The sequence below is a fragment of the Rhinichthys klamathensis genome, unplaced genomic scaffold (assembly GCF_029890125.1).
Source record: "Rhinichthys klamathensis goyatoka isolate OS25496 unplaced genomic scaffold, OSU_Roscu_1.1 h1tg000242l_1, whole genome shotgun sequence".
Lineage (NCBI taxonomy): Eukaryota > Metazoa > Chordata > Actinopteri > Cypriniformes > Leuciscidae > Rhinichthys > Rhinichthys klamathensis.
This window is the reverse complement of record NW_026606764.1, coordinates 2,772,056-2,794,772: the sequence shown is the minus strand read 5'-3', so window position 1 is coordinate 2,794,772 and position 22,717 is coordinate 2,772,056. Positions and strand designations below refer to the sequence as shown.

Sequence of the window (22,717 nt, the reverse complement as noted above, 5' to 3'; positions counted from 1 at the left end):
ATTCTACACAAACATGTGTAGCTGAAAGAGTTTGCATTCATAAGATCGTTGGATTCTGAATAGCAATTCATAATGCAAGACAAATGTGTGTTTTGGCGGATCTTTAACTTTCCAATATGGTGGGTATACGTTTAGTAGAAATCAACTACTGTTGTTAATTTATTTTATGTTGTAAAAGTTCATAGACCAAATTTTAATATAATATAATATAATATAGGCGTGAGTGCTAATGAGCATCATCTAAGCGCCACACCGGTCTCAGGTCCCACGGAGGAGCTCTGGAAGGATAAAAGGAGTGATGTTTGTTGTTTTAGTTTATGCAGTAGTCATCCGTGAGGGGCAGCTGGTTTATTTTTCGTTTTGTTGTTTGTTTATTTGGTGATTTAAGTTTTACGTTGAACGTTTGCCGGTTCCTGCCTCCTTCCCTGAACACAAATCGTGTTACAGTAATATAGTATAATATAATATAATATGTAAGGGATAATCCACGGCTAGCCATGCATTAAAGAATTTTAATGCACGACGTAGAGGCGAAGAACGACCTAGAGGTTGCCTCTAGGTCGTGCATTAAAATTCTTTAATGCATGGCTAGCCGTGGATTATCCCGCTTATACCTCGGTTATTTGCCAAGTTAATAAGAAGTTAAAGCTGTAACTGATGTTTACAATGTAATTTTTTAACAGACGTGTAAAAATGACGGTTATTTTCTTAAGTTACGGCTCGTTAGTTCTAGCACTCCGTCCGCTTTAAATAAAGTAGAGCCATCGGATTGCTTTTATTTGAATGAATTATCACATTTATTTAAATTCATTATTAAAAGAGAGAGACAGAGAACTGAAAGAGAAGAGAGAGAGAGAGAGAGAGAGAGAGAGAGAGAGAGAGAGAGAGAGAGAGAGAGAGAGAGAGAGAGAGAGAGAGAGAGAGAGAGAAAGAGAGAGAGAGAGAGAGAGAGAGAGAGAGAGAGAGAGAGAGAGAGATGCGTGCGCGAGTTACCTATGCGTCTCTTCTTTAAAGTCTACAGTCCCCTCGTTGCTTAAGCATAGGCCTATATAGCTAACTTAATGATTCATGGATTTATTAAAATTATTTATGAATGATAGGCAACACTGACAGTGACAAGGAAAGCTTTATTTGAACTAATCATGTCATTTATTTAAATGAATTAGCTGTATGTCAAACCAAACTTTTCTTACGCGGATGATGAACGCTGGTGTCTTTTCCATTTTTCCTGTAGCGCTTTAAAACTGATTTAAAGACGGCATTGCTTGACTTGAAGTCTTTATCCCTTATGATGTTGTATTTTGTAATGTGACGGTTTATACCTGCTCTGAGACGCATCAAACTTGCAACACTGTATTCGCGTCCAGCGGTAGACTGAACAGAGGCATAAAACTCCCGAAATGTCTAATTTAAAAGAGAAGCAGAGTAACGTTAGGTCTCGAAATCACAATTGTTCTGTCTTTGGCGCAACAAGTCACTGAAAGTGTTAACTGCCCATTTAGTTGTCTTTTTCGTATTGACCTCATTTTTGTCGTCTTAGATCTTATCTAGCTCTGTCTTTTCCCTCAAAAAAAAAAAAAAAACCCTAAAAGGTATCTAAGTAATATACAGTAGTAGGCTATTTCGTTGTCACCCTGCCTCTCCAAATGCATAACTAGTGCAATAATGCAGTAACAGCTGAAAAAGTACTTGGGTGTGTGTTTTATTTTATATTTACCGGTCAATAATGCAATCGCTGCTGTCTGTCCCATAGAAGAACATGACAGCCCGCGTATGTTTTGGAACTTGGGGCTTACATGAACCACGTGACAGCCATCGCGAGCGATTAAAGAGCGTCGCAACTCTTTCTCTCTATGGCTCTGAGCCTATAACGTTTTCATATGTGTCTCTCTCTCTCACTCTTTTGCAAGTGTAACTCTGTTACTATGGTTACCAATGTTTATAGTAGCGGATTAATTTCGAACTGTAATCAAACTGACTGGAACTACCTGTGCATTAAACGGTTTTACTGCACACCTTCCAGCCAATCAGAATCGAGTATTTAAACAGGCCGTGGTATAAAATATAATATAATATAATATAATATAATATAATATAATATAATATAATATAATATAATATAATATGGGAACACTTAAAAAATAATGAAATATGGTTTATGTAATGACTAAATCTATCACATTTTGTGAAATTAATGTATTTTAATTATAAAATAAATAAATAAAAGTATAAAAAAAAATTGTTTTTATTTATAGTTTTTATCGTGTTTTACAGTAAAAATATCATTCTAAATTTAAACAATCTAAAAGTACATTTAATTTGCAAAAATTGTACTCGTAGAAAAATACAGAGAAAGGTTATTTATCCCATTGGTTTTTGCTATATTAAGCACAAATCTACCAATATTTTATGAGTATTAAAGATATTTATGTATTGTGTGCAGTGTTTTGTAAAATGCAGTTTACACATACCTCGTGTAAACATGTGTACTGCCCATGAGGCGGAGCCACCTTCTCTTCTCCTTTCATCTCAACGCTGATCTTCAGCCTGATGGCCCCTGACACCATCGACTTATCCGTACGCTTCTCTGCAGGGAGAGACGACAACAAGAGCAAGAAAGGTGAATTGAGCATGTGAACAGAATAGACAAGATAGATAAGACAAGAAGAAATAGAAATAAGACGAGTGAAACATTTAAGAGTGCTGGAGCTGCAGAATTCCCCTCCTCTCTGACCCTGTCAATAGCACATGTGTAATGCAGCTGACCTCAGAACAGTGACCTGCAGACAGACACACACCAAATCTCATCAGCGTACGGCCATGTTCCTTTATAAATCTGACCCCAGGTCAAACTGCAAATGTAAGCAGGCCAATGAGCACTGAAACACTAGAACAGATGCCAAATTTAGACCATTAACCTAAGCTAAAAGTTTAACGTCAACCATTGTACTTTTGTAACGTGAGACTTTATCTTTGGTATATTATGCAAGATGATGAATCGTGCTTCAGAAACGCTTTCCCGCCACCACAGAATTTTCTGTAATTTATGATAACTATGGAAGCTTGTTTCCGCCACAGAATAAAAAATAAAAAAGTAATTGCAACTTTCTATCTCACAATTCTGACTTTTTTTTCTCACAATTGCGAGTTTACATCTCGATATAATGTATATCTATATATATAAAGAGATATAAAGTCGCAATTGTGAGTTATAAAGTCAGAATTGAGTGATATAAAGTCGCAATTTAGTTATAAATCAGAATTGCATGTTATAAAGTGAGAAATAAAGTTTTTTTTTAATTCAGGTTTTTTTTTACTCAGAATTGCATGTTTACATTCTCGCAATTCTGACTTTATAACACGCAATTGGGAGATATAAAGTCGCAATTCTGAGGAAAAAAGACAGTCTTTATTTCTCACAATTCTGACTTTATAATACGAAATTGTGAGTTTATATCTCGCAATTCTGACTTTATAACACGCAGTTGTGGTTTTATATCTTGTTAAAAAAATGTATTCTGTGGTGGAAACAAGCTTCCATTGATAACACTTTCCAGCCATTGACGGAAATTTCTGGCTTTCCGCGTATTCACTGTTATACGGAAGGGGGCACTATTACGAATCTTTAGAAAGAGTACAGAATCTCTGGTTCAAAACAAAGGTAAAAAAGAAGCAGAAACAAGCGATAAAAGCATTGCTTATGCAAGTTATAGTCTTTGACAAAAACGCAAATTTTGCAGGTTTTTGTTCTAAATGTTGCATTTTTTACCACTTGGAAACTTACCCACATCCAAGTGGTGATAAAAAAATGAATTTGTTGTTTAAAAGCAGAGGATCTGTTCTTTCTTTTGAAATATTGCATGCTCAGATATTGCTGGCGGTGATTTGCAATTCACTTTAATTTAATGTTGACTTGAAATTTGATATTCGGCAGCTGCTATTAAAATAATAAAGGAAAAATGGCACTTTGCCGATAATACTCCTCACATCTTGTTTTGTCACTTAATTGCTCTAATTGATGTCTGGTCCGTGGCCGCAGCGGCCAGACAAACTCCCATCTGGAACTTTCTCACATCTCGATGTGGACAGATGGAGAAGGACAGTTTAGCCAGAGTCACGGCTCTAAAAACACATGCTTCTGCTCCAAGCCAAGGAAAACAATCCAACACACAAACCATCAACAAAATCAGAAATGATTCTCTGCGGAACAATGAGGCCATTTGCAACTTTATTTAAGGGACAGTTCATCATTAGCGAAGCTACAATACCTGATATAAAGCACAGGATGAACTTCTTTTATGGTGTGTCTTTGTAATTTTTTGGAGCCACTATGGATAAATCTCACAAAGTAAGGGATCACATTTCAACCTAAAATCAAAAGATTATATTATATTTAAAATAATAGTTTTTTTAGTCTTCCTCTGACAACATATTTTCGACAATTAAACATTTTTAATGTAAAATAGCAACCTAATTGTCATAGATTTTTAGGAAAACTAAAAAGTGTTTAAATAAAAAACAAATTCTCATTAATTATATATACAGATTATAAATAGCTAAATAAATAAACAAACAAACAAATAAATAAATAAATATTATTATTATTATAAATTCATTTATTTATTTATGGGGTAAAGAATTACCTGAAGAGAAAAGCATAAATATATTATTTTGGGAAGAAAAAAAAAGTCATAAAGGTTTAGCTAGTTTAGGTGAGTGAATGGTGATTATTTTTTGTTTGTTTGTTTGTTTTTTGTTAATGATTCCTTTCAATTTTGGTGAGATTTTCAGTAGCACCTCATTGCAGTACATGAGATCCAGGGGATGGAGTTGGATCCAGATCTAAGGGGTGGAAATGGGTAGGATTAGGGATCAGGGGGTTAGGGTTAGGGATCAGGGGGCGGAGATGGGTAGGATTAAGGGTGGGGTTAGGGATCAGGGGGTGGAGATGGGTAGGATTAGGGGTGGGGTTAGGGATCAGGGGGTGGAGATGGGTAGGATTAGGGGTGGGGTTAGGGATCAGGGGGTGGAGATGGGTAGGATTAAGGGTGGGGTTAGGGATCAGGGGGTGGAGATGGGTAGGATTAGGGGTGGGGTTAGGGATCAGGGGGTGGAGATGGGTAGGATTAGGGGTGGGGTTAGGGATCAGGGGGTGGAGATGGGTAGGATTAGGGGTGGGGTTAGGGATCAGGGAGCGGAGATGGGTAGGTTTAGGGGTGGGGTTAGGGATCAGGGGGTGGAGATGGGTAGGATTAGGGGTGGGGTTAGGGATCAGGGGGTGGAGATGGGTAGGTTTAGGTATATGTAAGGTGGGAGGAGTTGGATCTGCATCCAACTCCTCCACCTGGATTTCGTGTTCTGTAGTGAGGACCATCTCGAGATTTTTGATCGAAGAGCCCCATAACATACCGAGATTATACCAGACGTCCATCTCCCCGCTCAGCATCCGCACCTCGATGATAGTCTGACCCAGAAAGTCATCAGATTCCTTCTTAAAGTGCTGCTTCACTCTGGACTTTATGTCGTCGTCTTCATCCCACACACGAACTTTTATACGGTCTGTGGCGTTATGGCATTCACTAAGAATAGAGAGAAAGGAGTGTAAGAAACATTTATCCTACAATTTCAATGTTTGAGCTCGAGATCTTTTGATTGCAATCCATTGGTATCTTGGAAAATCTGAGCATAGATCTCTTCTGAAAGATGCTTTTTTTTCAGAATCTGACAACCAGGAGACTTAAAAATCTTTTTGCTCACCATATAATATCATTGCTGCTTTCTAAGAAAAACAAATCCGATATTAAAGAGATCTCATTTGAGATTTTTCTTTCTCTAGACAGAACACTATTGATTTTATTTAAGAGTCAATTTTCCTTTGAGGATGTCCCCAAAGGGAAGTCTTTTGTAATTTAGCTGACATCAAGGGACAGTTTTGTCCCTAAAGTATAGCCAAGAAAATCCACACACACACACACACAGAAGAGTCGCGAGCTGCTTGCCGAACTGCTTTTAAAGGTCATATGCTCCACTGAATCTCCAAACAGGGCACTTAGCCTCCTGTGGTCCATCTCTATGTCTTTCTCTCCGGTGGAGGGTTGATGTGAGAGACAGACGGGCTCACAGACAGACGTTACGCCTGCAGACAGACGCTCCACAGATGCAGTCAACGCACCACAGCCTCACAGCACTACAGAACACAGCACAGCCCCGAAACACTTCCAATCACATCAAATCATACTGACTGACATGATCCTAAGGAGAAAATATAAATATCATAATATTACAAGAACGGTAAGAGTTTTGTACAATGATCGCTGTGAGGGCCAGACAAATCCTGACACCATTTCTTTATAATGGAAGAATCTGGTCTGATCGTTTACCTGTCCTTTTAATCAGTTCATTCTTGATGACATGAACTGATGTATTAGAATTCATACAGTACCGTTCAGTAAGTTTGGTGTCAGTAAGTAAGGGGTCAGTTCATTAAAAAAAAATTAAAACTAAGTGACAGTAAAGACTTTTATAAAAGTACAAAAGATTTCTATTTCAAATAAAATGCTGTTATTCTGAACTATACAGGTATATTCATCAAAAAATCTGAAAAAAATGTCAGTAAGATTTTCATTAAGAAATTAATACTTCGATTTTGCAAAGAAGCATTAAATTGATCAAAAAAGAGAGTAAAGTAATTTATGATGTTACAAAAGATTTATATTTCAAAAAAGGCTGTTCTTTTGAACTTACTATTCATCAAAGAATCCTGAAGAAGAACAAAATCACATAAAAATCACAATTGTTTTCAACTTTGATAATAATAAGAAATGTTTCTTAACCCTCTGGGGACCAAGAACGCGCCCGTGCGTTTTGCTGTTTTTTTTTTCACATAGCAGCAACATAGACTTAAAATACTCCGTCATTTATGGTCATATAAATAAAATCAATACATGATTATAAACTATAGAGGGTCTTCTTTTTTGTGTACACTCACATTAAAATCAAAACCTTGTTGTTTTTTTAAAAATAAATAAAATAAACAGGGTGCGCTTTCAGCTCACTCTGTCTCCGCAAAAATCTTTCTGAAACATGTCTGGAAAATGAACGGAAACTCCGCTAATACTTATCACACAAACATGAAACATACGTCTAAAGAACGCTTTAAATTTCTACTTTTAAATAAAACAATTCACATTTAAAACAAATATTCTCCTGCAGTGTAATCTGTATGAAACTAAAGAGAAGTACAGTTTCTCCTGTCTCAGCTCATTATCGTTAATTTGTTCACACCCACTCGCAGAGCGCGCTATTCATAAGATAATGTGTTGAGGCCATTTGCAAAATAGATAAACGCCCCCAGGCAAATGCTGTAAACACACAATATTTTTTAGTCAGATTAAGATTCGTCTTGCGCGGCTATGAGGAATAATCCTAGGACATTTAATACAGAAGTGCTGGTTTATTTTCACTTCGAGGAGGAACAACAGATTCAGCTGAGAACTGTAAGTGTTTTATGGCTGTGCTTTGTTCTAATCGCGATATAGAATACCGTTAGTGTCTGTAAACGGAAAAATAGCATACTGTTTAAATGTGAATCATGTTTCTCTCTGTGTGTGTGTGTGTGTAAATGAATGAATGAACGCACATATACGCACTGTTACAGACGAAATAAAAGACAAAATTTCGTTGATTAGTTTTGGATAAAGTCTTTCAAATCAAATAAGCATCAAATAAGCTTCAAAATAAAGACATCAGCTTTTGTTAGGAGTTTCTGGGGATAGAAGTGTCCAGACGTATGCACCCTGTATTTTAAAGAAGAACATTTAATTATTTGCGATACATTATTCAATCACAAAGAATTCAGGGACATTATTCACGTCCCTAAAGGTTAGAGTTTTCCTCATTTTTTAATTAAGGCATTAAGATTTTTTATTCCTCTTTTTAGTCAACTTTAGCATGGGTGTGTTCACTTCTAGTTCTAAGCAGTGTGTGTGTGTGTGTGTGTGTGTGTGTGTATATGTATATATATATATATATAGCCTATAATTAAAAAGCTATTTTAACCAGAAAAATCTACAATGCATGCCCAAAGTCGTGCAGCCATATAGTTTCTCTTGATATCAGTCCTGCTGACTTCAACATTCACAGGAGACTGTGATGAAAAATCAAACACCTTGGAAATGACAGGTATGTACTATGTTTCAGGAATGGGACAATGCTGTGCGACTGTGCAAGCCTCTGTTTTTAGATCAGTGTGTTTACTAATGTGCTTTTTTGTCCTTTGTTGTGTATCTTTGGATTATGTTGTGTTGTTAATAAATCCAAACAATCTAAAAGCCATTCTTTTTTAAATCTCCTCATTCTTTGTGCAAGGCTCCTCATAATGGGGCCTGATAGCACCTAATAGGGCCATTATGGGAGGGTCTTTGTCTTTATCAGGTGTGAAATGCCAAACATATTAATGAGAGATCACGCCTCCTTGCATAAAGCTTTCTCAAACAAAACACGTCATACATATTCGAAAAGACTTTATTGACTTATCTGAATGAGTAGTCAGGAGGATTCTCACATAGTTTTGGAGCAAATATTCTAGACTATGTGATACAATTTTCAAAAGTCTTGTGAAGAAATAATCAATATGTGTTTTGTGGCCTTATTTCAGAAACTTTTATTTTTAAGTTTTTCAATAACCATGTATAAATAATATTCTCTCAAAAATACAAACATGTACATACATGTTGCTCACAGATTATAATAGCCCTGTTTGTGCTATATAGAGTGAATTTACACCTTTGCCATTAACATGTTTATAAATAACTGAAAAAAGCACAAATGTCAGTGCATGTCAAAACATCCCAAGGGCCCCAAAAAACCCTTGGTCCCCAGAGGGTTAAGCAGTAAATCAGCATAATAGAATGATTTCTAAGCAGATGAGACTTCTTTCAAAAACATTAAAAAAAAAAAAAAAAAACTCCAAACTTTTGAACATGCACTGAAAGAAAAAAGATAAATTGATTTTTTTAAGCTTTTGAAAGTCAAAGATAGACATCTCTTCACAAGAACAAATTACCATAGGAAATTACACTGAAATGGATTCAAACTGTGCAGGAAAAAGCTGAGTAAAAAAATGCACAGAAGCACAAAGATTTTTGCACAATTTGCACTTTACAATATGAAGGTGACATAATTAATTATTACATACAAATAAGTACATTTTTTGCTGTGAAAATATACAAATTCTCTCAAAATCCTCAAGTGTGTAGAAATTAAGCACCTACTCCACCCCATGTGTGCCCATTAACAGTCTCTGCAACTAAATCTGAAATGTATACATTTTATAAATTAGAGAAATGATCCCAGTTTGTGCTTTTCTTTAAAGTTTCTTTGAAGCACTAGAAAGTTTTAGTTTAAAGCTAATCCAGAAAGTGTGCTAAAATGCAAATGAGACTAGCCACATGGTGCAACTTTGGGGTGGAGAAGCTGCTAAAGAGAACTGGATCAATGTCACAGATTTACTTCTATGTGCCATCGTGTTTTACAGCACATGCCGCACGCTAAAACACTAGGACTTCTCAACGTGGCGTTAGAAGAGAAAATACACCACAACAGAAGCTCAAGATCAGAGAAATTTATAATGACTCTTCATCAGCAGTTATAAAAAGACATACTGTGAAGACTGTTTGATGAATTTAATTTGCTATTATGACAGAGAAAGACTATCAACCTGAGAAAACAAATGCAAGGTCTTCCACTATCTCTCAAATGCTTTTCTCTCAATGAAAAAGTTTAAACAGGTGAGAGGAACTGAGAAATCATCTCATAATAAGTATTTCCCCATAATCCTACTTAAATCGTTCCAAATCAACAGATCCAGCATCTTCTGAAGCCCTGGAGTCTCTCATCATCCTATAGATATTTATCATGAGATTTAGATGAAGAAATGCACACACTGAAAGTGACAGTGTTTTCCCACACACTCTCTCATTCACATAGTGCTGAAACTGCAATGCTACTGCATGAAAATCCACATCTTACTGTCTTTGGAAGGGTTCAAAATTTAACCATTTGGTCAGACTCCTCAGAAAAGTGTAAACACTGTGAATCCTTCAAAAGATGTCTCTATTTGTTGAAGCATCCCGACCGACAGACACAGCATTACTATTTCAACCAATAGCAGAGTTTGGTGTGGAACTATGTTTATTCAACCAATGGCAGAAGGAGGACGTGTTCTAAAACAGTGCACAGGTGCCCACCCCCTCTTTCAGCGGCGTTGGTTCCGGAAGTATTTTTCCCATAAGGATCTTAAAATGTCTTCTTTAAAGCATTATAAGCTAAGAACCAAACCAACCAGCTATGTGGTGAATCACAACATTACAGACTTTGATTTGAAGAAAAATAAATATTTGAAAATTGGACAATAATGGTACAAGACTGTGTACTGTGTAATGACTGTAATGGCTTTACTGTGGGAAAGAACTACAATCCCATGAAGCACAGAGTAGACAATTAAATGTATATATTTATATGTATGAATAAATATACTGTATATAAGTTTATGTAATTTGCAGTGCTTCATCATGGGAGAGGCCGTTCCCTGCAAGCTCTTTTGGCTCTTTTTGATTTGAGGCCTGCAACTCTCTGATTGGTGGAATATTTGTACAGCATTATGAGTACTGTCATTTTTTACCAAAAATTCACTGTTAAACAAAAAATAAGTTGAAATAATGTGAATATATGGCTTCAAGAAAAGCATATATCATCAATTAACAACCTCATAGCTCACAAGAGGTCAGTAAGTTATCGTTAGAAAACTATTTCCCAATGGAGAAAATCAAGGGAATTTTTAATTCCGGAACCCGACTGTGGCACTATATAAAGGCGGTTTTATAATGAATACAGTCACGACTGAAGGGGTTACAGGCCCTTTGCTGCTTGTTGTGTCTTAACAGCACCCTTAGTGTGCAACTATATTCACAATACAGCCAGGCCTCTCATTCATTATTGCTCAAGGAAGTCACAGACAGTAATTACCTGTCATATTTCTCATTTCTCATACCAGTGCGAGGTCGACCACTTACACTGTACAACAGCAAGAGAGTGTGATCTCTTCTTTAATGTTCTCTGAACTGTTTTTACTCAGCTTCAGCTCTATATTCTTACACCACACTCTTCTCCTTTTCTTGTACACCAGAGGTGTCAAAGACACATCCCAGGGACCAGTCAAAGTCTATGGACGAGCTCAATTCAACCCACAGGATGATTAAAAGTTACATATAAAAATATAAAATAAAATATAATAATAAAATATATCAATTATATACCACACTTTGTTCAGTTAAGTTCAGTTCAGTAATACTTGTTCAGTAATACTTACAGTAATACTCAGTGCTGTGATTGATCAGCTAGAATCCCTCCCTCGGGTTTCACATGTTCACATGTGTGATTGCACGTCAACGCAGACAACAACGCAGAAGTATAAATGAAAACCGGCGCGTAGCCTACAGCGTAGAGGCTACGGCATAGGTCCGACGCAGAAGTATAAATCAGCCTTTATGTGTGCTCTTGAGTGCTGATTAGGCTATGTAAAGACAATTAAAGGCTCATAATTATGATTATTATTATAGGCTCTATACCTACACGTTCGATTAGTCGACTAATCGCTTAAATTAACGACTAATAGTCGACTAGACAGACAGACAGACAGACAGACAGACAGACAGACAGACAGACAGACAGACAGACAGACAGACAGACAGACAGACAGACAGACAGACAGACAGACAGACAGACAGACAGACAGACAGACAGACAGACAGACAGACAGATAGATAGATAGATAGATAGATAGATAGATAGATAGATAGATAGATAGATAGATAGATAGATAGATAGATAGATAAATAGATAGATAGATGTAGCCATTGACTTTAAAAGGGGTTTGATACTGCTATTTTCGGCCACTCTCATTTTCTCTTTCTAAACAGCTTCACTGTTCATCTTTCATCTCATCATCTTCTTGGTTGGCTCCCATGGGACTTTTAACGATTGGTGCAGAAAGCTGTGGGGGCAGGGAAGGGTGAACGAGGGGTTGGCAGACCAAACCCTTTAGAAAGGTTTCCTAAAGAAGCTTTCATACCAACATCAACATAAACTTCCCATAATGCTTAGAGGCAATCTCCTCAAGCACCCCAGCACTGTCAGATTTCGACATGTCACAGCACGCGTGCACTGGCCGGTCATGTAGCCTTTAGAATCAGTGCAGAACTTCCTCTTTAAATGCATGACATCAGTGGAGGAAGTAAAGCATGCATTACTCAGAGGGGATTTATGATGGTACATCACTCTCAGAGCAGCCATCAACACCCATTAACATTGTCATACAGTACATAAGAGTGGTTTGGGTGAAATGACCATGAAACACCCCTAATGGATCCCACCCAACAACACTACAGAATCAGCAACATATCTACTGGTGTTTACTAAGACAAGACTCACTATTACTGCAGCTCATAATTAGCCTTTAAACAGTGATTTAAACAAATGCATGACTAGGGATGACAAAAGCACAGCTCCTTTATTATTAAGTATAAAAAATGTGAATATGTGTCAAAATATTTTATCCATGCATTAGACCTTGCAGTGTAAACGCAGCCTAACAAACCTACCACTGTTATAATTGACCTACCACTTATGATAATTAATTTCAATTGAACAACATTACAGACAAGAAACAGAAAAACCCTCACTGCTTACTCCTTTGTTCCTGTGTGTATACACAATATTAAATAATATATATATATATATATATATATATATTAGGGCTGTCAAATGATTAATCATGATTAATCACATCCAAAATAAAAGTTTTTTTTACATAATATATGTGGGTGCACTGTGTATAATTATTTTATATATATAAATACAGACACATGCTTGTATATATTTAAGAAATATTTTCATGTATATACTGTATATAGATTTATATATAATTTATATTATATATAAATATAAATATTTTATATATAAATAATATTTTTTTCTTAAATATACATGCGCGTGTGTGTGTTTATATATATACAAAATAATTATACACAGTGCACCCACATATATTATGTAAAAAAAACTTTTATTTTGGATGTGATTAATCACGATTAATCATTTGACAGCCCTAATATATATATATATATATATATATATATATATATATATATAGTTTTTGCTGTGGCATAAAATTGTTAATCATAAAATTTTAAAAATCATAAAAAACTAAGAACCTAGCAACAACCAAGAACTCTCTAACAACCATATAGAGGCACATTTAAAGCCACTCATATATCTCAATAACTGCATAGTAACACCCTGCCAACTATGTTTGTGAACATCTTTTGTCACCTAAAATATAAGCAAAAAATCTAGTCTAGAATTTTGTTCACGAAGCCGATTTGAAATATGCCCTATATAGCCACAGTGTAAAAACATACAAGCATATGAGAGGGATCTGTGTGGCCTTTAGCATACAGAACACTCCATTAAAGATCCCAAACCCTCTTCCATAGGTGGAGGCTGATGATTCTCTCAGGATTAAGATCGCAAGCTTGGATTGAAATGGAAAATTAAAGTGGGCGATGGGGATTAGGGGTCACGTATAAGACAAGTAGACATACAAGCTGCAACTCTAATCACTGTCTATAGTAATCTAGCAATCCTCCCTTACGGCAACAACACATCCACACATTCAAGCTAAAGTTCAATACAACAGCAAGGAGAAGCAGATCGCTCCAGTGGCGATATCTGCCGACAGGATTCAGCAGTTTAATATTCAAGGCATCAGCAGTGTTCTCTCGTATGTAATACAGGCTGAAAATCGGAGTTACTTGGTTTCACTTGGTTCACCGCATCTGTGCTGTTCGCTCACCATATGGTATGAAAAAGGGCTGGGCAGTTTAACAGTAGATAAAGTAACATGGAGGAATACAAAAAATATAGGGCAGGATGCGGAGTAGCAGTATACAGAATATAGTATCCAAATATATGACTGTAACACAGCTATTCAACATATTGTTTATTTGGTTTATTTCAGACAGACAACTTAGTTTCAACACAGTTCAGCTGACAAACAACAGCATATTTACTTCAGTCTGAAACAGGTGTAGGCTGAAGCTCTTGCTTATAATGCCTACCCTTTTTGAAAAACATCTCATATTTTAAACAAATAAAATAAAAATAAGTATTGTCTTACATCAATTTGTTTAATTTGTTTACATCAAGTTTAATTGAATTTTCAGTACAAATACTTATATTGTGATATACCATTACAGTCATGTAAAATTACTTTTTTTGCAAAACAGAAAAACTGTGAAGAACGGGCTCCCTTTCAATTCTATCTATCTATCTATCTATAGGTTTGCTACATTCTGATTGGGTCTTGGTGGACTAACACAAACAAACTGTCCAACGCCGTCAGATAAAGATGCTATGACAACAGCCAGACAGCTCTTAGAGGGCAAGAAGACCACCTCTGGAACCAATCCCAGAAAGGACAGGACTTCTCATTGGTCCACATGCAGTTTCTGCCCTTTACCCATCTAGAGACTAATTCCTAAGGTTTTGGCCTCTGACCGCCATAAAATTCATCAGGACCTCCGGATGCAGCTGTAGTGGCTGAAACAAAGTGAGGCCACAATGATCCATCCAAATCCATTCATAACCATGCTTGGAAACTTTAAAACTGATGTAAACTACACACATCCATTTCATACTTATTCAGAGAAATACGTTTTCTCAGTGACAGCTATTTGTAGAGCAACATCTTACACAAATTCAGCTGTAAATATACAAATGAATTAATGAATTACAGTTCGATCTTTTTCCAGCTTCTTTGGACTCTATTTGTTTAGAATATTGTCAAAGGTATTCTGGTGGTCGTTTGGAAAGTGAGAAATGTATTGGTAAAACTTTAAAGACACTTTAAAGACTTCTAACTGTGTGCTTTAAACAAATGAGTTCCACAGGGGAAAGAACTGGTGCCAGCAGTCAATCACAGCACTGGAATGGAAAAGTGCCAAATTGCAATCTCCTCCTCATCGGAAAGGGATAAAGGTACGCTTTCAACAGACACTCTTTGTTCTGGGTCTCAGTTCTGCAAAAGTGAGGCAGCAACAGATACATTCAAGTTCTGAGTCTCCTATCCAGTGGGACATCAATAGCTACAACCACATTCTGAGTCGCGGCCTGCAAGGGTGAGACTGTAACATATCAACCATGTACTGAGCCTGCGGCCTGTTACAGGTGTAGTGTTACAAATTTATTAAATGTTTAATATAGGTTCCAGTACAATAGTATATAAACTGAGAAAGTGTAGTAGACTGAATTTAGCATTTGAGGTATAACTGAGCGAGAGATTCTGCCAGTCCTGGTCAGATTACTGAGACTCTTTGTCTTTAATGGCTCTGGGAGCCCCTGGCTCAGTTTGAATAGTTATGCTGATTGGATTAGGATTGGTATCACTCTCAGTCTAAGAGCAGGTTCCTAAACCTGTATATTTCATTTACATGCTTTGTTTCAGAGTGTCTCCCCCTCAATGTAACTCCTCGCCATTAAGCTCTATGATAATGTGAAGGTATGGGTGATACAATCAGGCTGATTGGATTACCATCTATACATGGCACTGTTATGCTGATGAGATCAGGGCTGGGGAATTTCCGGTAACGAGCTGAATCCTGTGCTTCATTTACATGCTTTGTTTCAGAGTGTCTCCACCTTTATGTAACTCCTCCCCCTTGTAAGGTATATGAACAGTCTGTATTTTAGTTTAGTCAGACTTGGCTAAGATTTTTGGACGAAGCAGACTTGGAAATACTACAGCAATGCAACAGCAATAAAGAATCCTGCTTAAAAAGATACACCTGAGTCTCCTGGTCTTCGCTTCTGAGTTTCCTACACTTTAGAAGAAAAAAGTTCACAACACAGGGAAGGCAGCAAAAGCTCACTTTTTTCCTTATCAGTGCAAAAGAGACTCAAATTACTCTGTTAATTTTGATCTTACATATAAGTGTTGTACATCATTCGATCCTGTTAAGTTTGTATTTTTTTTGTGGAACCTCATAATAAAAACAAAGTGTTGTGCTTTTCGCCTAATAAAGAAAAATAAACATGATGCGCGTTCTGCGTTCTCTCTGTCAGTGAAGTCCATTCTGAAACGCGTCCGAAAAATCATCTGTAACTCTGCAAATACTCAGTCAAACAGGTATACAGGCACACAGGCATGAAGCCTGAATTATCTTCTTTTACATAAAGTAATTTATATAAAAAAAAAAATTTCTCATTTTATGTAATCTGTACGAAAAGAGAGAGATGATAGTCCTTCTCGTCTCAGCTCATTAAAGTTAATTTGACCACGCCCACGGAGCGCGCGCTCTATTCAAACACAAATGCTCTGAGGCGATCCACGCCCACACATCAGCTGGATAACCCACCGAAAGAGACTCAGATTTACGACGCTGTGAGGAATAATAGTACTATCTTAATAATAATCCTGGAAAAAATTACCTCAGAAGTAGGCTACAGGTAGTTTCATTTGGAGGAGCAACGGATCCAGCCGAGGAAATAGGTACATTCTTTATTTTCAAGTGCTTTGTGCTAATCGCGATATGGAATGGTGTCTGTAAACAAAAAGACTGTTTGAATCGCGTTTTTGTGTGTGAATAAATGAACAGCTTTTACCTAACTATATTCCAATACTGAGATGAGTAAAAATCGACTGAAATATGTTGAAATAAAATATTTGTGTATAAGCAACGTATTAAACTGCAAATTAACATTTATATGTCCTAATCATAAAAACGATATGTTACATATGAAAGACAAGATGTCGTTTTTACTGTAAAATACTGCCACATCAAATAAGCTTGTTTGCTAAGATGTTATTATAGTATTTGTTCGATTGTAAGCTATATTCAAACTAATTAATCCGCAACTGTGAAATATGTATGATAAAATGTATACTTTAGTTTATAATACAAAGAAAGATTACATTTGAAATATAGTTAAAATTTTAATTGTTGTTGTAATTGTAACCTTTTTATTAAAATAGCAAAAATATATGTAGGCTACATATAAATAAATCTTAGGTAAATCTTAAAAGCTCAATATAAGCCTCCTCTTTAAATTATTTGTATTGTGTTTTATTAGTGACACATTTGGGATACATTCCCAAACTTTCTGTAAAAACAGTATGATAATTAACTGCACAATTACTATAAATTTTTACATTTGATATTATACAATTTGCAAGCACAATTTGAAAAATAAATAAATAATTGGAACTGTGAACCAATTTTGTATTATATAGGCATATATACAGTGGTGTGAATAAGTTATTACCCCCATGCTAAAGTTGCCTAAAAAGAGGAATAAAAAATCATCTTTTGGAAATTGATCTTAATGCCTTAATTAGAAAAATGAGGAAAAATCCAACCTTTAAGGACACCAATTTTCTTTGTGTATGAATAATGTATCATAAATAAATAAATGTTCTTCCTTAAAATACAGGGTGCATAAGTCAGGATTGGCATGGTGTTATTTCAGTTAGCCTAATAGCTGGTTTGATTTGCATTGAAAGATGATCTTATGGAAAGTACCCCATGCCAATCTCTAGGTATGGTGAAGGGAATGTGATGATGTGGGTCTATTTTAATTCCAAAGGCCAAGGGAACTTTATCAGGATGCATATTATCCTGGATCCATGAAATAACTGGCCTTTAAAAATAAAAATCTGCCTGACTCTATGGGAATTTAACATAGGGGGGGCCTGACTTATGCACCCTGTATTTTAAGGAAGAACATTTATTTATTTATGATACATTATTCATACACAAAGAAAATTGGTGTCCTTAAAGGTTGGATTTTTCCTCATTTTTCTAATTAAGGCATTAAGATCAATTTCCAAAAGATGATTTTTTATTCCTCTTTTTAGGCAACTTTAGCATGGGGGTAATAACTTATTCACACCACTGTATATATATATTGTCATTGCATTCTTGTGGCTCAGTGACACACCTGAATGAAAGGGTCATTAGTATGCAGCCCCATTATGCGCTCATTATGCGGGCCCATTGTCTTCTCAGGTGTGAATCACAGCAGGTCACACCCCTGCGCATATTGCCTTTCCAAACAAAAAGTGTCATTTTTTAATTTAAACCAATCTATTGTTTTATGTGAATGATAAGGCAGGATGATTTTCAGATCATTTTGAAGAAAAAACTCTAGGCGACAACATCCATTAGTCAAAAGTCTTGTGGACAGATATTTAGTATGTGTTTTGTGGCCTTATTTCAGAAACTTTAAGTTTTAGTTTTTTCAATAACCACGCATAAACAATATTCTCTCAAAAATACAAAAATGTACATACATGTTGATAACATATTATGGTAGCCCTGTTTGTGCTAAATAGAGTGTAATTACACCTTTGCCAGTAATATGTTTATAAGCAACTGAAAAAAGCACAAATGTCAGAGTATGTCAAAACATCTCAAGGACCCCAAAAACACCTTGGACCCCAGAGGGTTAAGGACCTTCCGCACCTACTTCAGGGCCTCATCTGCGTTTTCCAGATTTTAGGACCCTTTTGGTGTTCCTAAAAGCTGTTGAAATGGATTCTGACTCCTTTCCCCACTGCATTGTCACCCAGCACAACCAGTGGAAGACGTCACCGCCATTGAACTGCTCATTCGACCATGAGGAATGTAAATATCAATTAAACAAACCTCTTTCCAGAGACCTTGGGAGTGTTGTATATTATCAGTATATGATGTTCTAATTCACATAAGAGTAATGTAGCTGATGTTAGTTAAAAGCAAATAATCTTTCATTTATATGTTTGATGCATAAGGCTTTTCACCTTATTAGTTTCAGAGAAACAACAGTTTATGTAGAAAAGAAAAAATCCAAGGCACTCTTCTTTAAAAGCCTTTATTTACTGGCTATTTTATGATAGAAAATTGTTTCTATAATGAAATAGCTAGTAAATATAGGGCTTTATAAATAATTTTGAAGAAGAGTGCCTTGGATTTTTTCTTTTCTACATTTATTTGAATTCCCGGCCCCAAAGAGCACCTTCAAACATCTGACTGAACACCCTTAGCACCCTGGACACTTTTTTTGTCTTTCTAAACAACAGTTTATCTTTCCATAAGATAATGTAACTTCCATAGATACACTTAACTTAATCACTTGTATTTTATGTGTCTGATGCACTTTATTCCTTTATAATTCATGGTATTCATTCAGTAGTTGTGTTAGTTATTCTTGTTTATCTTTTTGGTAATAAAATCTATTTTATTACACCTTTGTGCTGATAATAGAGAAGAGGTTTTACAAGTTAACGATATCAATCACCAATCTTTCAGATAAATCAGCTGACCAACTACCTCCAGTTTACATTAATTCTCTCACACTGCCCAGGAACAAGAACTTGACTGGTTCCCTGACCAAAGAGAGGGGGGAAGTAGTTATCTGATATACTCATTACCACACCTTAAGTGATGCGTGATCCAAGAATTACAACGTCAGCTCTGACGTGAGTACCAATTACAGTATCCAATCCATCCATCCATCCATCCTTCCATAATTGTGTCTGTCCACAAGTCAAATTTCAAAGCTTGTTTTTCAAAACGTTTAAACGTTTGGTTTGTTTCGACAAGCTTTGCTTTTCTAGTTAAGAATTTATGGTTAAGAATTTATTTGAAATTTTGCTTCCTGTTTGCTACCTCAATTCAATTATTGAATTGGAATTTAAAAGGCATTCTCAGTTCAATTCTGAATGATGAATGATCCATGTTGGTCACACCTGAAGTGAACACACCACAGCTTGCAATCCATGTGAACACACCACAGCTTGCAAAATACAGCAGTGTGATGAACAAGTGCATTGATCTCATAAAGATGACCTCAGCAAAACCTTAATGAAAAAAGCAACTAATAATCAGGAACAACCATAAATACACAAATGGCACAAGATATAAGGTCTCTGTCCGGATTGTACAACATTTCCACAGTCAGGGTGCTGCTGTAGATATTAGGGTTCTGATTTATTGGCTTTGTGCATCATCAGAAACATCAAATCCTAACAAAGGTTTATGAATGGAGCAGGGCAGTTGTCACTATAATGTGACACCCATGATTGCAGAAGCCTCAAGGATACACCATCAGGAATATGAAAAGAAATGGTCCCATGAGAGAATGACAAAGCCAACGGGAATACAAATGATTTCCATTACTCATCATTTATGACCCTTTTCAAACAAACTAAAAAGCTCCTTTGAGTATCAGCAAAAAAAGGCAAAGATACAGACTCGTAATGGAAGGGCTCTACAGAAACTGTCAAATTAATGAAAGGCTACTTTGAATAATTCATATGCCATTTGAAATTTCGTTTGTGATTGAGTGGCAGAAATGTTGTGAAATGGAAACTATGTCTCTGCCCTTTGAGTTCAACCTAATATTAAAAAGCTTCATTGCATAAGAATAATCGCATAAAACCATTTTCATCTCTAGCAGCTCATGCAGAGAGCCTGATATTCTAGAGCAGTGGATATGAACTGATGGGTCACGCCCTAAAAATGTGCCTCCTCAGGTCTGTTCTGATGGGTCGTGAAAGGCAAGGGAAAAAACAATGTTGAATGCCAATATAAAACAGCAACAAACCATATAATCATGCATCTAAATTCTCTATATTTTAGTGCAAATTAATACCAACATAAAAATGGTCACGATAAACGATAAAAGTTTTTGCTGAACAATTCATGTGTTACACTGTTGCCAGCAGAGATTGAAATGATTTTGATGATTGAATTATTATTTGTATTTTTTATTATTATTTATTTGTATGATTATTATTTTATATTAACATTAAATCTCAATGTCTTAAGGATATTTTTTTGTATGATACATCAGTATTGATTGCTCTGCAAATTGATTTCCAGTGTAGAAATCTGGATCCTGAAGCAAAACCAGTTGAGAACAATTGATAGAGCATCAGCACAATGTTAGCTAGTCTCGTTTATAAGACAGAAGGAAGATAAACAGAAAACACATCTGTTTTCTGTGAGACTCACAAGAAAAACTTCTCATCCCAGATGGGGTTGAGATTGCCGAAAACAGTTTTGGTCCTGCGTTTGGTCTTTCCCACTTGTACTGTGACGTAGGGGTCGCTGGAGCCCGTCTTGTCTTTGGCTTGCAAACCTTGAGCACACAAAACTAGAGAAGGGAGACAGAAAAAAAGACAATTTTTGCAAATTGTGTATTCTAAATGAAAGCAAAAACATTTGCATTGGAGATAAAATGCTATTGTCTGAAGGATTTTCTATTGTCAGTTTTTTGTTTTGTTTTTAGTTTTATAAATCTGCGATTTTTAGTCATAATTTTGAGATATGAAAACAAAGGTTTAAAGATTTCAAGTTACGCTGGTGCCAGACACTTCGTAGGACCACAATCCATCCTTGAACATCACTCATGTCCTATCTGAATGTGCGTATACATATGGCACCCTAACTAATAACTGCAATAATGCAACACAAAAACAGTGTGTAGCCTGACTGTGGCACTAAAATCAGTCAATGGGGATACCATTCGTCACAGAGCCAATAGTAGTTCACAGGAAGCTCTTGCCTCATTAATTATGAACGAGCAGGGTGCTAAATTATTCAGGGAACATATATCCTTGGGCTTGGAGACAGACAGACATTGGTGCAATGTCACCGGGCTGGTTGAAGAGGGTAATATAGTCCGAATAGTTTAGCTAGAATGAAAGAGCGATGGCATGTTTGTGCTTCCAGAGGTGTGTTCACACATTGATGTCATGTTAGAGTGTCTGACAGTGACGGTCATATTGGTTTTGGGGTCATGGCACAACACTCTCTCACTGAACGATAGAATGCTTAAAAAAATGCTGTCTAGGTGGACGGCTCACTAGATTTGCAACATAGCAGGCATTTTCTTTCATGAACACTGAACAGAATAATGCATATTCTGAAACATTCTTCATTTTTACATCAAATAAAGAAAGCTATATTCTGAATGTTAAAAAAAATATGAAAGCATGAATAAATTAATTAATTAATTATAATAAAATATAAAAAAAACTTCAAATACATAAAATAAAATATTAAATAGATAGATAGATAGATAGATAGATAGATAGATAGATAGATAGATAGATAGATAGATAGATAGATAGATAGATAGATAGATAGATAGATAGATAGATAGATAGATAGATCAGTGTATGTTGCAGTCAAACTAAATCAGAATGCACAGAGGCTAGTGTTGAAACTCAAGATAAATAAATCATTGCATGAATACTTTCTAAAATGGGAGTTTCGACCGTACGCCAGGATAAATTAAAGCAGAGAGCTGTTTTTCTCTCTTTGTTCTATTGACACTCTGGCAGTGTTGCAAGCTTGGCAATAATTCACAGCCTCTGTTGACCCTCAAAGTCAGGTGAAGGAGCAACACTGATACGGACACATATAGGAGCAAACTTCACCTGGCACTGGCTGAACTAATACAGTGGCTTCTGGAAGATAAAATATGACCGAAACATAGCAATGTGAGGATATACGTCATGCAGACGGACAGAAACTGTTCTTTATGACTCAGAGAGACGGATGCGACTGCCTATGTTTCTGTCCACAGCAGATGGTTGTTGTCGTCTGGCGGTTTAAGC

General features: G+C 36.1%; 1 protein-coding gene across 1 annotated transcript in view; it reads right to left on the bottom strand.

Annotated features, from left to right (window-relative positions):
- Positions 1-22,717, bottom strand: part of LOC130100419 (protein unc-13 homolog C) — a 263,612-nt gene that overhangs the window by 195,251 nt on the left and 45,644 nt on the right. The window contains 3 exon segments of the mRNA XM_056265875.1: positions 2,472-2,587; positions 5,410-5,579; positions 21,108-21,249. Of these exon segments, the coding sequence (XP_056121850.1) occupies positions 2,472-2,587; positions 5,410-5,579; positions 21,108-21,249 (428 nt within the window).